Source organism: Drosophila willistoni (genome assembly GCF_018902025.1).
Source record: "Drosophila willistoni isolate 14030-0811.24 chromosome 2R unlocalized genomic scaffold, UCI_dwil_1.1 Seg200, whole genome shotgun sequence".
In the NCBI taxonomy this organism is placed as follows: Eukaryota; Metazoa; Arthropoda; class Insecta; order Diptera; family Drosophilidae; genus Drosophila; species Drosophila willistoni.
The window spans coordinates 5479896-5496128 of record NW_025814051.1 but is presented as its reverse complement, the minus strand read 5'-3'; the positions used below and the strand labels follow the sequence as shown (position 1 = coordinate 5496128).

Sequence of the window (16233 nt, the reverse complement as noted above, 5' to 3'; positions counted from 1 at the left end):
ACAAAAAGTTTATCGAATGAAATCAAACAAAGCAACATCAGCAACAAGATGACATGAAAGCAAACTAGATTCGAGTTTTGTGCACACATAGAGTATATGGGTCTACAAAACGGATAAGTGTATTTATTTATGCAAACAATTTGAGATGAATGCCAAACTCACACCCAGTCAACAATGTGCTATACTTAATACACAAAATCCCATACCCAAAATGAATTGAACATTTATTTATTATTTTTTTTTTTGTGCTAAGGTTGGGTGAATATTAAAAACGAAAATGCCGCATAAATACACATTCAATATTTACGTCAATAATTCATAAGCGTGAATAATGCTATAGAAATGGTATTTGCTCTCCTGGTGCACAGCACATTATGTATCCTGATATATATACTACTATATGATGTATGTATATTTGTGTGTGTGTATAGTTCTCTATAGTATATAGCGACAGAATCATGTTTGAATGTATATGACTGTGGTTGTTTGCTCGTTTGCTGCAATAACTCACATAGTCTCCGGCAAAAAAAAAAGGAAACACAGAGTTGCGGTTAAAGTTTTATGGTCCCGAAGTATTCATACTCTACTCGGGTTATTCATAAGAAAAAGACAGCCAAACAAAAACTGTGTTTGGAGCCATATTGAATATGTTTTTTTCAAAAATAAAACTTTTCAAAGCTTATGCGAAACGAATAAGAAATACATTTTATTTATTTTACTTCTTATTAAAAATAATTAATGAAGTGCTTAGTATAAGGTCATATACCCTTTTTAAAAGTGTATATAAATACACAATATAAAAATACCAAATAATACCAACAAAGAGGCAACTGTAAAAGGGACTTTCCAACACACATGACAAATTCACACCGAATACAAATTGCTCGTGCGAATGAATGAACATTTTTCTCCTTCTCCTTTTTTTGGTTTTTGTTTTTGGTTTTTATACCATACACCCATAGGGTGAAATGGTATATTAAAGTCGCCAAAATGTATGTAACAGGCGGAATGAAGCATCTCCGACCCCACAAAGTATATATTTTCTTGATCAGGATCAACAACCGAGTCGATCTAGCCATGTCCGTCTGTCCGTCCGTCCGTCCGTCCGTCCGTCCGTCCGTCCGTCCGTCCGTCCGTCCGTCCGTCCGTCCGTCCGTCCGTCCGTCCGTCTGTCCGTATGAACACCTAGATCTCGGAGACTGTAAGAGCTAGAGCCACCAAATTTGGTATGTAGACTCGTGTAGTATGTAGAGTGATCAAGTTTATTTCAAATTTTTGCCACGCCCCTTTCCGCCCACGCAATTTAAAAAAAGCGTTTATCTCAAAAACTATTTCAGCTAGAGACACCATATTTGGTATGTATATTCGCTTAGTAAATGCACACATTTTGTATATATAAAAATTTTGACACGCCCTTTTCCGCCCCCGTAATTTGAAAAACTTAATTGTCTCCCGTATTTTTTTACCTTATGCAACCAAATTTGGTACACTTAAATTTAATACTAATATCTAGCAAAATACCAAATTTGATCAAAATCGGACAAAAAACAATCGAGTTATGCATATAAACGTTTTTCCATAAGGCCGGAGTTGGCCGTTGGCTGGTGGGGGCGCTAGGGTGCTCGTATAATTGAGTGAGCGAGATACTAAGATATGCTTGTAAGAAGCATTTGAAAATGCATTTGTTTAATAAAGTTGAAATATTTGCTTTACTGGTGTATGGTATACCTAAGTCGGCGAGACGACTTACCTTCTTCATTTTTTAAATTGAAAACTTGATGAATGAAAAATATTTGATGGAAAAACAAAAGAGCAATTCCTGCCGTTGCTAACATTCAAAAACGAAACTAGCAAAAATGGAAAACCAAAAAGAGAAATACAATAAAACGAACAAAATTCCATGAAAAATGGAAGGAAAAATATGCAGTTGTTGGCGAAAGTTCAAAGCTCTATGCAGTCATAGAGAGCGCGGGAAGATAGAATTTTTGTCTAACTGTTTCGCTAGCAAATAACTAAAAGTCCACAAGGCTATACATAGTTATTTCTATAGACATTATGTCACGTTTTGTATACCCTTTACATTTACTTTTGAACGGTTTTACTAGTCAGTAGTTCCAAAATACATAAGTAGAATCATGGACTGAGATATATGTATGTAATACATAAATGAAGCAAAAGTCAATATTTGAAATTTCACTTAAGTTAAGTATAAAATATTTCGACATAAATTTGAATTTAATATTGTTAAATTTTAGTTATTCTAGACTTCTACGTAGTTAACTAGAATAACAAAGTACCTTATCCCCTTATGAGAAAGAGTATGGAAAAGGAATGTCATGGGAACGCAATATATGAAACTGTTGCAAATCTGTTGAATGAATGGAGTTTTGTTGGGATTTGGTTTCTATATTTCGTTTTCTTTGTTTTATTTTTGGTGGAGGTGGGAATAAATATTCATGACAAAATGTTCATTGAGATAGAATTGCGAGTTAGCGAAACGTCGCTTTAATCTAGATCAATAAAGTTTTATTTGTGCATTTACTTTTTTAATATTATTTTCATTCTTTATAGAAATGCTCGTCGTTGGCCTCTAATGATAGACCCACAGGGTCAGGCAAATAAATGGATTAAAAACTATGAGAAAAATAATAAACTATGTGTAATACGATTGAACCAGGCCGATTATACCCGAGTTCTGGAGAATGCTATACAATTTGGTTTACCGGTTCTATTGGAAAATATTGGCGAAGAATTGGATCCCATATTGGAGTCCATATTGCTGAAGCAATTGTTTAAACAGGGTGGCACTTTGTGCATTAAATTGGGCGATTCGGTTATTGAATATAATCACAGTTTCCGTTTCTATATGACCACCAAATTGCGTAATCCTCATTATCTACCAGAAGTTGCTGTCAAAGTGACATTATTGAACTTTATGATCACCACTCAGGGTCTGCAGGATCAATTGCTGGGCATTACAGTGGCTCGAGAACGTCCCGATTTGGAGGCTGAGAAGAATAATTTAATTGTCCAGGGAGCTGAAAATAAACGCATGTTAAAGGAGACTGAAGATCAAATATTGGAAGTTCTTTCATCAGCTGAAAATATATTGGAGGATGAAACTGCAGTACAAATACTGAGTTCAGCCAAAGCTTTGGCCAATGATATCAGTGAGAAACAGGTTATAACCGAGGCCACAGAAAAACAAATTGATATAGCACGTTTGAGTTATGTGCCAATTGCGGAGCACTCAACCATTTTATTCTTTACCATTGGTAAGAGATAAATGATTGAAATGTATTATAATCATATTGACATTAATTCATTCTCTTTTGCATTTATAGTTGAATTGGCCAACATTGATCCCATGTATCAGTACAGTTTGGTTTGGTTTGTCAATTTGTATATGGCTTCCATTGATAATACGGAGAAAGTTGATGATATTGCGACACGTTTAAGCATTTTACGTACACATTTTACCTATAGCCTCTATGTCAACATCTGTCGCAGTCTCTTCGAGCGTGTGAGTACTCAATCAATTTACGTGCAGGACCTCCAATTATCGTTAAGTTAGGGATTTGGGGGGTAATAATGTTTGAGAGCTCATAATTGCTCATAATCTCATAATATGACATTTCATTCGCTTTGAGGTCGTCTGAACGTTGCTTAAAACGTAATTGTCAGGGGTGCTCGGAGGAAAGGGATAACTCGTTTTTCAAAAAAGAAAAAAACTTACAATGTCTTCTTCTATCTTCTTCTATCTGAAAAATGGATTTAACTTATAATTAATCATTTAACAGCATTAAGTAGAGAATTATGTACGCTTTTGCTAACATTTTTAAGATAGGGGCTTAGAACAAATAAAGACAGGGACGGGCTTAAAAAAGGAAAGCTTTATTTTACTTTCTGGGGCATTTTTGAGAAGCCTCTATCTATCCTATAAAAGGGTTTTGTTTTCAAAATATCAAAAGTGAGAGACAATTTGTGGTATTAAATAAATAAAATTTGAAAGCAAACCTTGTTTATAAAGACATTCAAAGTTACAAGTTAAAAATTTGAAGAAAACAATGCATACTTTTCCTCCAGATTGCATACTTTAAGGGGCAAAGTTCCCCCATTTTGCAGCCTTAAGTACGACTATGGCTGAGTTAGTAAAACAAACAAAAGTAACTGTTTATTTTATGCTTGGGTCTATAAAAATTTTGTTTTAGATTCTTTTTATAGGATATGAGAGTATGATAATTCTGATCAGAAAGAAAGTTAATTGACAAACTTATTAATCTTTAGTAGTAGGTATTGTCCGTTGGCAAATCTTAAGTTATCGAGATTTAACAGAAAACGACAAATTATCAAGGAAATAGTCTGAATATTGTACCTAATTATAAAATTTAAACGATAATTCTTCTACTTCCACTCCTTTTTATCTTTTCTTAAGTGAAGTAAACTGCCATTAATTCGAAAATGTGTTTAGTTTTTCATCTCGTTGCTGCTCTTCAATTAACTTCGATTATCAAGAAAAACTATTAATTTTAGAATAAACAATTCCAGCCCTTATTAAAATATCATATCCAATGTTTTGGGAATATACTTTTAAAGTTAGAGTAGAAGTTTTTTGTCAACCTGAGTTTTTCTAAGCGGGCTTTAAGTTATTTTTACCCTTTCCATGGTTTTTTCATGGTCTACGCCTGTGTGGGCCATTATCAGACTGTCCGCATCACTGGGCTTAAATAATTTCTAAGCGTTTTACTCGTTCTTTATGGCTCTTGGTCTCTAGGTAAGTACCTTGGCTAGTTAGTTGCGTTACCTTTGACTGTCACTTCAATTGAGATTACTGTGGTTGATGCGCAGCTGGAATTGAATTTGTAAAATAATTCAAGTGTGTTAGAATTTTGAGTTGTTGCTGCCAATTTATGTGGGCTGCTTGGGGGATGGTTGGAATCATATTTATTATGTATTATACAGCTCACTCAACATTTTGGCAAAACTCATATTTTAACTTTATCTAACAACCACTGTGCCCCTCTTTGTGTGTTGGTTTAACGAATAATATTATTAGGTTTTCGTTTTTTTTTTTCTATATTTTTTATCCTGCAATCAAAAGGATGAAACTCAGAGTGAAAAATGTAATAGGTAGAAAGAAAGAGAGAGAGATAGAGAGAAATCCTCTAACAAGTCCTTCGTATATATAGCTTTATGATGTTTTTCAGTCAATTATGCCATGCCCTTTACCCCCATAAGCTGTATGCTGGAGGACCCTTTGATCCTTGGCTTGGCTTTTAATTTTCTTCTGGTGAACAAAAATGAGAAAGAAGGAAAAAAAAAAACACATCAACCCAAACGAACCAGCGAACTAGGCGAATTACTGAAACATCCATCGCTTGAATTGCTTTGATTTTCAACCTTTTTTTTCTCCTTTGCTCTCCTCTGTATCTCTGTGTGTTGTGTAACCCATTTAATGCGTGAGTGAGCCCTGCGACCCTGGCCCTCAGACAGCACCCTGACCCCCCTCTTTCAATATATGTATGTTATCAACAACCCCCTCTGTATCCATCAAACTTGTTTTAATCAAATGGTTTTGCCCTTTACTTTATACACAGGATAAACTCTTGTTCTCTCTAATATTGAACATCAACCTGATGAAGCACGACAACTTGATTGACAATGCCGAATGGATGTTTCTACTAACCGGGGGCATTGGCCTCGAGAATCCGCATAAGAATCCAACTACATGGCTGGGTATACAGAATTGGGATGAAGTGTGTCGTCTAACCAATTTGACAAATTTCAAAGGACTGCGAGAGGATATGAGTGCGAATGCGGCCAATTGGAAAATGTATTTTGATTCGAAAACACCGCAGGATAATCAAAGTATACCCAAGGAATGGACGAAACGTTTGTCCGTATTTCAAAAATTGTTGCTTTTACGTTGCTTTAGACCGGATAAACTGGTGCCGGCTGTACTTAATTTTGTATCCGGTGAATTGGGACCCAATTTTGTTGACCCACCGCAATTCGATTTGAATGCATCGTTCGCTGATTCGCACTGTTGTGTCCCTTTGATATTTATATTGACACCGGGTTCAGATCCAACGGCAACTCTCTTGAAATTTGCCGAAGATCAGGGCTTTGGCACAAATCGTTTATTCTCATTGTCATTGGGTCAGGGTCAGGGGCCAATTGCCATGAAAATGATCGATGAGGGTGTTAAATTGGGTAATTGGGTTGTATTACAAAATTGCCATTTGGCCGCAAGTTTTATGCCATCATTGGAAAAGATATGTGAGAATCTATTACCCGATTCAACCCATCCAGATTTTCGTCTATGGCTGACATCATATCCCGCAGAACATTTCCCTGTGGTGGTTCTACAAAATGGTATTAAAATGACCAATGAACCTCCAAAGGGATTGCGTTCGAATATTTTGCGTTCAATGTTAAGTGATCCGATCAGTGATCCCGAGTGGTATGAGTCCTGTACACAGCCTCGTGTGTTTAAGCAATTGATCTATTCGTTGTGCTTTTTCCATGCTGTGATACAAGAACGTCGTTATTTCGGTCCAATCGGTTGGAATATTCCCTATGAGTTTAACGAAACCGATTTACGTATCTCCCTAATGCAATTGCGCATGTTCCTGAATCAATATGAAACGGTTAATTATGATGCATTACGTTATCTAACCGGTGAATGTAATTACGGTGGTCGCGTTACCGATGACTGGGATCGCCGTTCTTTAAAAACTATTCTCGATCAGTATTATTGTCCCGAGATTATCGATATAGAAAAACCATACTTTTTGGATGAATCCGAATTGTATTATGTGCCAGTGTTTAAAGAGGTTGACTTGTATCTAAATTATACCCGTGAGTTACCCCAAATATCAGCGCCAGCTATATTTGGTTTTCATGCCAATGCCGATATTATGAAGGATCAAAAGGAAACCGATATGCTGCTATCCCATACACTGTTGACACAGGTGAGTTAGAAAAATGTAAAAGTTAAGTAAATTTGCAGTTAAAAAATGAAAATAATTAATACTTGCTTAAGTTTGGCTTTTGCATTTTCTTTAGATTGAGAATTAATTTCAGTCAAAATCGTGATAGGATACCATTTTGACACACTACACTGACTTTTTTCAAAGAATTTAATTTTATCAAGTTTATAGTTTAATACATAATATCTATAGAGTTGTAGCTATATTAGTTTAATACAAATTTTTATATATTCGTATTTGTTAGGAAAATAAATAGCTAAATAAATAAACAGCTGTCTTCTAAGATAAAGTCAAACAGTACTCCATAAGTTACAGTAGAGTATAGGGAAAAAGACAATTTTTAATCAAAGAATATTTTTGTAAAGTACATTAATCACTTATAAAGACTGTTCCGCCTTTAAGCTAACTAAGTTTTTAAAAGTTTTGAAGTACATTTAGGAAAAATATTAAAAGAAAATCTAGACTATGTGAGTCACCTAGAGATAAAATTTAAAAATAATAAATAATAAATTGCCAAGCTAATAGAATTCTAAATTACAGTAAGAACAACAAGTAAGAAGAAAAGAGTTAGGAGTGTCATCCAAGAAGCATTGCAAAGTATAAAACTGTTCAAAACTAAATTTTGTATTTATGAAGTGAACTGAATACTTTTACGGAAAAACTAAGCGTAGGTTGTTCACTTGGGAGATTTTTTTAGAGATCAAGACTTGTCGTCCGTACAATGAGTTCTCAGCAACTTACCCACTGTGTGGCTCTTAAAAAGTTCATTAGGAAGTTTTAGAGAATACTTTAAAACAAAAAAAGTATGATGCTTCTTATTAACTATAATTTTTCCTAGTCTAAATATCTTATGAGTAAGATTAGCTATTTAAGTTAAGCCATATAAAACCTTTCTTTACTAAATTTTTATACATTACCCTTACATACGTTTACCATAAAAAAAAATTAAAAGGATCGCTGGGTAAGATACAATTTGAGAGCTATATATTAGAAACAATTACTTAAATTAAAATTTTTTATTTAATGCGTTCAATTAAATCCAGGATATATATGAAAGACGCGTAAGTTGGGTGTTATACACAATTTTTTTTTGCTTTTTAAGAATTATTTAATGTGAAATTTGAAATCTATTTGCTGACATGCTGCTTGCTGCTAACATCCACACACACCACACACACACATCATATACACAACGTTCTTAGAAATTGGAAAAAGGTCAAAAAATCTACACTGAAGTGATTAGTCAACGTTTTCCAGAAAACCTTAATCTACCCACTTATCCCACATGTCCACCATTTCTTCAAAAATATCGTATTCCCCTGAAGGATACAAGTGCCTCGCACGATGATAGCGAAGGCTCAAAGGCTCTTACACCCGAAGAGGTTGTGACAAATGTCGCCACAGATATATTGGATAAATTACCCAAGTTATTTGATCGTGATGCTGTATTATTGAAATACCCCACGATCTATCATCAGAGTATGAATACTGTTTTGGTGCAGGAAATGGTTCGTTTTAATGTTTTGCTATCGACAATTAAGAATAGTCTAATCACATTAAAGAAAGGCATTAAGGGTAAGTTAACATTTAATTTTTACTGAAATTAACAATACACATTTTATTTAAACTATTCTCGATGAGATTCATTTGAAATTTTCTTGGGTGCTTTTGTTGGATCTTTAATATGATCTTTGCGCGAGACTTCTTCTTCTTCGATTGGTGTTTCTAATACCACTGCATTATATTCACTGGTTTTTTGACTCATAGTTTTACTCAGTTTGGCGGAAAAATACGCTGAACTAGCTTGAGATAAAGGATCTACTGGTAAATTTGTGGCCGGGCTAAGCAGACTTAATTGCGATTTGTTAGATTGATTGGCTAAAAGGGTCGAATGTCCCGAATGTGATAGATTAATTGAACTATCTATGCGACCCTTAGCTACAACTTGACTTGATTCTTTTGATGGATGTTTGACTCCCCCAGAAGGCGAAGGTTTCAATTCAATATGGTCTTTACTTGAATTTCCTTTAGCCGTTTTTTGTTTTTCTGACTTCTTATTTATATCGGACTTTCTTAAATTATAATCTGACTTCACATTGGAATCTCTATATGGCTGAATAACCGACTCTCTAACAAATTCCTCTATAGTTTTTTTATGCAAGTCAGCAGGTGTATTAATGGTAACCTTTGACTCTGTCTTTGAAGCATCCTTGAAGCTCAGTGTGTGGGATGAAAGTTGCTGTTTTGGTCGCTGAATAAGCCTCGATGTAAGCTGTGCTTCTATCGATGTACCAAGATCACTAAGAGGCTTAACATTAATATCTTTTGATCCACCTTGTGTCATTAAGTTATCATCTTCCAGTTCATTTGGATCCGATGTTGATGTCGTCGTCTCATCTTTGCTCGTCTGGGGAACATAATCATCTGATAGAAGCACAAATAAGAAACAAAAAATTTTTGCTTTAAAAAATGTTTTAAAAATGTAAGATAAAAAATGGATTACTCTACCAATTATTTTGTGTCATCTGATGAGCCTCAAATACGAATGATAAAAATTATTTATTAACTATTTAAGTAATAAATGATTGTTAAGTCTATGATTTTTTAACTTACCTTCTTCATCGATCTCCTGTTCATCAGAGCTATGAATAATATTTTTCAAAATAGTCGTTATTAGATCGTCACTGGTTGGTTCTTTGTGTGTTTTGGGTATTTTTGGACCAAAGTTGATGCCAATGTCAGATAACGAACTCGATTCGTCTTCTTCCTCGTGCATGTGCTTCAAACTTGTTAGATTTGGCTCTTTGCCAATATCCAGAGTACTAAGTACACTAAACATTTCGTCGCCATCGTTATCAATCGTTCTATTTAAATCGGCTGGCTTGTATATTTCGGTACGTACAAATACATCTGTGGTGTCATCTTGCTGATCATCACCATGATAATAATCAAATGTTTCCAATTTTCTTGTGATTTTATCTTTTTTCAACTTCTTGAGCAAAGTTAACATTTGCACACGTACGACTTCGGTGTCGGTTAAAGAAGATCCCTCCAATTCGGAAATTTGTTTATGTTCTGTTTGCAGTTCTCGCAAGTTATCTGTGTCCCTGAACAATGATTGCGAGTGAATGGAATGAACCATCATTAAATCCGATGGCGGCACAACGGGTGGATTTTGGATTTTAAATAGAATATCCAAAAAGATGTCATTAAAAAGATCATCGTAGATCTCATGACAAACGCGTTCTGTCTCATCTTTCCATCGTTGACCGGACACAGCTTGACGTATTAGTTTCCTTATAATAGCCCTAGCCTCTGCCCAAGATGTAGGTGCTGCTTTACCATCCTCTGGCTCACTATCGCTAGAGAACATATAAAGATCATTGTCAATTAATCGATCAATTAGATCACTGACCAGAGTAGTGACTATATCATAGGGTTCTAGTTCTAGCCACACTCTCGGCATAAGCACATCTTCAATAATATATTTGGCTATTAGAGACTTCTCATGACGCTCCACCAGGGCATTCACATCGGGTGCAACCATATCGCGTAGCATTTCCCTTAAAGACACATAATTGAGAGGAGTTTGTATTAGTTTGAAACTTTCCAACCATCTCTTGATATCCTCGTCAATTTGTTTGGCCATTGTCGTCACCGTTTCAGCTGCATCACAATTTGCTATGTGTGACATATCGGTTGATAATATACTATTGATATATTCCTTGCTAACATCGCTATGAACTTGATTCGTCTGTTGGTAGATCTCCTCATAAAGCATACGCATATCGTTTTCTTTTTGACGTAGACCTGCTTCGGCGGCTTCACGACGCCAACGTTCTTTTTGTGCCAATATCGAAAAGAAGTGCAATTTGCGCTGTTCCTTCAAACGTTCCATTTCCTCTGATAAGAATTGCATTATCCAACCGATAAAACTACCCTCATATTGATTTAAAACATTCTCCAAAGCTTCCTGACGACGCTCGGCCAGTAATTTACTTGCCATTTCTGGATCAATGAAACGTTTTTGTTCACGCATATGTTGCAAATAGGCGCATCTCTGCTCTGAGGCATAGACACGAATTTCCGTTTGCGACTCCTGGTGGACAGGCTTTTCTATTAGTTGTGTATCATATTCATAGGTCAGACGCATAATTGAGCTTCTCTCTTCCACTAGTTGAGGCCTATGTTTAAGGCATTTTGGTACCATTTTCAATTTTGTTGCCTGCGTTCGTAATCCCTTCAGAGATTCGTACAGTTTCTGTAGATTATTATCGGAGCAGAAGTTTTGCTCGTACTCCTTGACATATTGCTTGGGCTTGGACCATTCCCTGAGCTTGGTAAATGGACATTGTAATTTCGTCATATCCACACGATTCTCTAGCTCATCGATACGCATATCGAAAGTCTTTTGCCCAATTCCCACGAAATGTCGACGCGCTGGATCGACACCGTGACGTATAAGGGGACCATAGAATTCTGAACATGGTGAGCCCAGAGCATAAGGAGGATTCTGTTTATGCCATTTCCGTGAAGTCTTTGTTAACTTGGCCTCAAGACGCCGCATGCCACGTTGGTACTCAATTTCATTCTTCTGTAAACCAATGCGACGTTTTTTTTCAATACGTTCGCAAGCCATTTCGATGCGTGTCTTTGACGCTTCATGCATTTCTTTTTCCCGCTTGTCAAACATCCGTATCACAATCTCTAAGCGCATCATCTGGCATTCCTGTATGTATTCTTCGCGTTGGATCCAGTGCTCCCATTCGAAAGCCTCAAATATGCTCTTGTATTTATTATTCATAGCCTCTTTGCGAGCATCTTGCATTTTTCGACTGAAATTGGTTTTCAGAGCCTCATTGAAGGCCCAACGTTTGCGGGCACGTTCCAGCACTTCCACCTCATATAATCCGGGTGGCTTATCACCAGGCAATATGGCAGAAAGATTGAACAGCTCTAGGCCATCTACTATCTCTTTGTCCATTACATCGGGTAAATAAGCCACTGTTTGAGCCGAAGATTCTCTATATACAAAAAAAGAGAATCAATAAGTTTTAATTTCTAAATGATTTTCTGCTTGCCTGTAAAGGGTTTGAGTGGTCTGATCCTTAAACGGACGCGGATCAACAAATTTGGGAAAGTAATCACATTTAGTTTTCATATTTTTAATTTCTGGCGCAGAGGGATTCATTTTTATCTCATGTGTAGTCACTGTAGTATCGTGAAATGTGAGGAAATCAATTCCAGGTGCATTGTAACGGCATTCACTATCGGTGCGTGCTAGATTTGTCACTTTGCGTTCATTGGGATTGTTGGCTCCTGAAAAGGATATGGAAAATTAATAAAAAAAAGGCAAATAAATGGGAACAAAACTGGATTAGTTGTAATGCAATGAACGTAGAATGGCAAATTATAGACAGTAATACATATATTTTAACGAATAATGGAACGTTGAACATTTCAATTTAGTATCGCTAATTAAAGTTAGTACAATGTGAATTACGATTCATATGACTCAAATATTTTACTCCAGTTATACATATGTATGGGTATAAGACCTCACTAGGAGATCCTTGTGTAATAAGTCCCAAAGTTTACTTATATAAATTAACAAAGTTTTGGATAACAAGAAAAGGTTAGAGGTAAAGTGAGTGGGGTTTCTAATAAAAAGTCTCCTTTCACTTACCTCCTAGTTGCCGTTGGTCCGCGGTAGAACTGGTAATTAGACATGATGTTAAACCACATTGCATTTCACTATCCTTGTTGGGAGGCTGGGCTGGCTTGCTGAATGTCACACGTTTGGTATGTCTGGGAGGCTGCTCCTTGAATCGACCGTTTTTGTTGAAATTTGCCACCGAACTGCTGCTCTGTCGCAACTCGTGTGCCTCATGTAGCACACGTATGACACGCTCCTTGGTGGGGCGTCGCGACTGGGCAGGCATTTTTGTTTTAGTATACTGTGCTTAAAACTAAATGAAACTAATTAAGAAAAAGAGTTTTCTCATTTAATAATGCTAATTGTTTATAATAATAATTTGATTTAATTGCTTGAAGTTTGATGTGCTAATTGACATAATATATTCCGATAACTTTTGTAATTAATTTATGGCCTACTTGATTCTCCACTTTTTACTTAATTGTATATGTAGGTCTGGTTGTGATGTCTGCTGCTGTGGAGGCTGTTTACAAGTCCGTTTTGATAGCGAAAATTCCACAAATGTGGGCTAGCAAATCGTATCCAAGTCTCAAGCCCCTTGGAAGTTATGTGACGGATTTTCTGCGGCGTTTGGAATTTTTGCAGGTGAGTTTGGTTCGTCAACAATTGGAAAATTGTGCTAGGCAACCAATGGATGGTTAAGTTTATATTGCTTGCATCTAGGACAAATCGATAATTCGTTGTTTACTTTTTTGGTTTTCTAGCGCTGGTATGAACAAGGAGCACCATCGACATTCTGGCTTTCGGGTTTCTTCTTTACTCAGGCCTTTCTAACGGGCGCACAACAGAATTACGCACGAAAATATGTTATATCTATTGATCTACTTGCTTTTGATTATGAAGTCCTTTCGGTGGAGGAAAATCAGGCCGCTGGAATTACGGCCCCTGCCGACGGTGTCTATGTATACGGCATTTTCCTTGAAGGTGCGCGTTGGGATCGTCAATCAAAGTATTTGGCTGAATCTCGTCCAAGAGAACTATTTGACACCATGCCCTTGATATGGCTTAAGCCAATTAAACGCAGCGATATGCCCGAACGTCACAATTATATATGTCCGTTGTATAAAACAGCCGAAAGACGTGGCGTCCTCTCGACCACGGGACATAGTACCAATTTCGTGGTCGCCATGCTACTAAAGTGCAATCCAAATACTCCAACATCCCACTGGATTATACGTGGCACAGCATTGTTGTGTCAATTGAGTTTCTAATATGAGAATAGCAGTCGACATTTATGTCAAGTTTTAAAAGTGTATATTTTTTACGAGTCTAAAATCTGAGAGTGTTTTGGAAATTCATTCTGACGATCGTACACAAAAGTGATCAATAAATAACTAGGTTATACGAAATTGATTTCGGTTTTTTTTTTTATTAAATGAGGTTATTTTTTAAAGAGATGGTAAAAATATAATTTTTGAACTACATTAGTAGTTATTGATATGAAATCTCTCGATCTTGCCAACCATTAGGATGATATACAAAAATTTAATTTCATTCCTTAGCTGTCATAGAAAAATTACTGTAAAATGTTTAGATTGATCACTTTTCTTTTCCATTTTATTATTTATTAACGAAATATTATTGGCCTGCTAATGTTTATTGGAGTTAGAAATAATAAAAATCATTGACTTTCCATTGCCAGATGCGAGCTTGACCTTAAGCACAACTGATTTTCTGTTATCAATGAACATACATATTTGTTGTATTTCTTTGAAATTGAAATTTATCTCCGATTACGCAGTCGTTCATTCCCAAAAGTGTATAAAATCGCTGATTTATTTTCAACATCATCAGTCAGTGCTCTCGACATCAACAGCCGTACAACACTCCTCTACATAATGAAGTACTACTTATTAATTCCTATTCTTGTGCTTAGCTTACTGAATCTTGGAGAAGGCTCTACAATTGTGGGACCCGCCTGGGGTTGTGCTGACGAAGGTGAATGTCACAATGGACAATGTCGGGCCCAGTGTGGTGTTTTACCTCTTCAATGGTGTTACACTACTAAGAGTGGCAATAGCGGTGGTCCAGTGGCCAAGTGTGGAAAGAATTCCGACTGTGGAGCTTGCTGGAAATGCCATTCACCATGCAGCTGGCAATGATAACTTTAAATTTTAATAAAATAAACACGCGATTTTTGAAAAACATGTTTTTTACATATTGGATTTGATTTTTACTTTTGTAAGAATACAATTTTTCAGCATTTTAATATTTTCAATTCCCAATTGTAGAAACGTAAATCGTCTGTGGAGACGTCAAAAAATATCTTTCCAAACAGAGGGACAGAAAATCGGCATTTTAAGTTGATCAAGAATATAAATTACTGCTTGTTACTACATATTTATTATTTGTATGTTACTATGGATATTCTGCAATAAAATATTTTAGATTATACCTAATGTATGTGTACATCCAAGATCTTGTCCAAAAACTATTCGCCGTTGATAAAGCTTTAGCCAAATAAACAATAACGATCATGGATGGATCCATGGGAGTAGTCATGGGGGTCTGGACACTCCCGAAAATACTTTCTAAAGAAAGCGAATTCTGATTATCATTAGCTCCACAGAAAAAACATAAAAAACATGACCTTAGCCAAATCTGATTTTCTGTTATCACTTTATTTTCCAAGAAATATTTTTGTTGTATTTCTTGCGAAATGTCAATCGAATCCATTCGGAATAGGCAATTGCTCATTCTCATGTTGGTAATAATAATTTTAAACATTATTAAAATAAATAATTGATCTTTAAAAAATATGTTTTACCAACATTGATTTCTAACAACACCCGAAATTTTTTCTCTAGATCGATTCATGACATTCAGTTTAGTTCAAATTGATACAAAGTCTTTTTTTTATTTTATTATTTAGTTGCATTAATGCTCATCATCTTTTTCTATCTTACCAAAACGACAACAAAATTCAGAAAAAATGAATTAAAATTGATTGATGGAAGTGTCCAATTATCAGTAATACAGATAAAGCAAGTAAAGCAATATTTATAGCGAATTCTGATTATCATTACTTCCCGAAAAAACAGCTGATAAAGTCAGGGTCTTAATAAAAAAATATTAAATCATTTCCATTGTTAAGATGGGAGATTGTCTATTATCACTTTTTTTGCAGGAAACAGAATTGTTTGACCTGAACAGAAATGGAATTAATCTCCGATTAATCAAGAATCACAATTACTTCAGAGGGTATAAGAGAGCACATTTTTGCCAAAACAACAACAGTCGTCTTGAGTCTTTCGAAACAGATCCTCATCATGATCAAATACTACGTATTTTTCGCTATCCTGGTACTAGGTTTACTGAATTCAGGAGATGCCTCGAAAATTGCAAAAGTGGGAACAGCTCTGACGGCGATTGAAGTGGGCTCCAAGGTTGTAGGACCCGCTTGGGGTTGTGCTGACGAAGCAAAATGCCACAATGGACAATGTTGGGCCCTGTGTGGTGTATTACCTCGTCAATGGTGTTATACGACTAAAAGTGGAACTAATGGTGGTCCAGTGGCTACTTGTG

The 16233-nt window shown here is 35.9% G+C and overlaps 2 protein-coding genes across 3 annotated transcripts in view; one reads left to right on the top strand and one right to left on the bottom strand.

Moving 5' to 3' along the window:
* LOC6643652 (dynein axonemal heavy chain 7) overlaps positions 1 to 14057 on the top strand; it is a 74445-nt gene extending 60388 nt beyond the window's left edge. Inside the window, exons 18-23 of the mRNA XM_002066274.4 lie at positions 2572 to 3275; positions 3345 to 3523; positions 5598 to 6974; positions 8318 to 8567; positions 13142 to 13293; positions 13413 to 14057. Coding sequence (XP_002066310.2) covers positions 2572 to 3275; positions 3345 to 3523; positions 5598 to 6974; positions 8318 to 8567; positions 13142 to 13293; positions 13413 to 13919 — 3169 coding nt within the window. The 3' untranslated portion in view covers positions 13920 to 14057. The remainder of the gene's footprint in view (positions 1 to 2571; positions 3276 to 3344; positions 3524 to 5597; positions 6975 to 8317; positions 8568 to 13141; positions 13294 to 13412) is intronic.
* LOC6643653 lies at positions 8604 to 13056 on the bottom strand. 2 transcript variants are annotated; one of them, XM_023176498.2, is made up of 5 exons: positions 12679 to 13056; positions 12074 to 12311; positions 9606 to 12016; positions 9501 to 9526; positions 9354 to 9416 (listed from the first exon to the last, which is right to left on the bottom strand). In XM_023176498.2, exons 1-4 carry the CDS (start codon positions 12932 to 12934, stop codon positions 9504 to 9506), a joined length of 2928 nt encoding a protein of 975 aa, XP_023032266.1. In that variant the 5' UTR covers positions 12935 to 13056; the 3' UTR covers positions 9354 to 9416; positions 9501 to 9503. The 2 variants fall into 2 exon arrangements, with proteins under 2 accessions (XP_002066311.3, XP_023032266.1); XM_002066275.4 differs by lacking the exon at positions 9501 to 9526 and having other exon boundaries at positions 8604 to 9416; positions 12679 to 13052.
* Positions 14058 to 16233: the final 2176 nt, after the last annotated feature.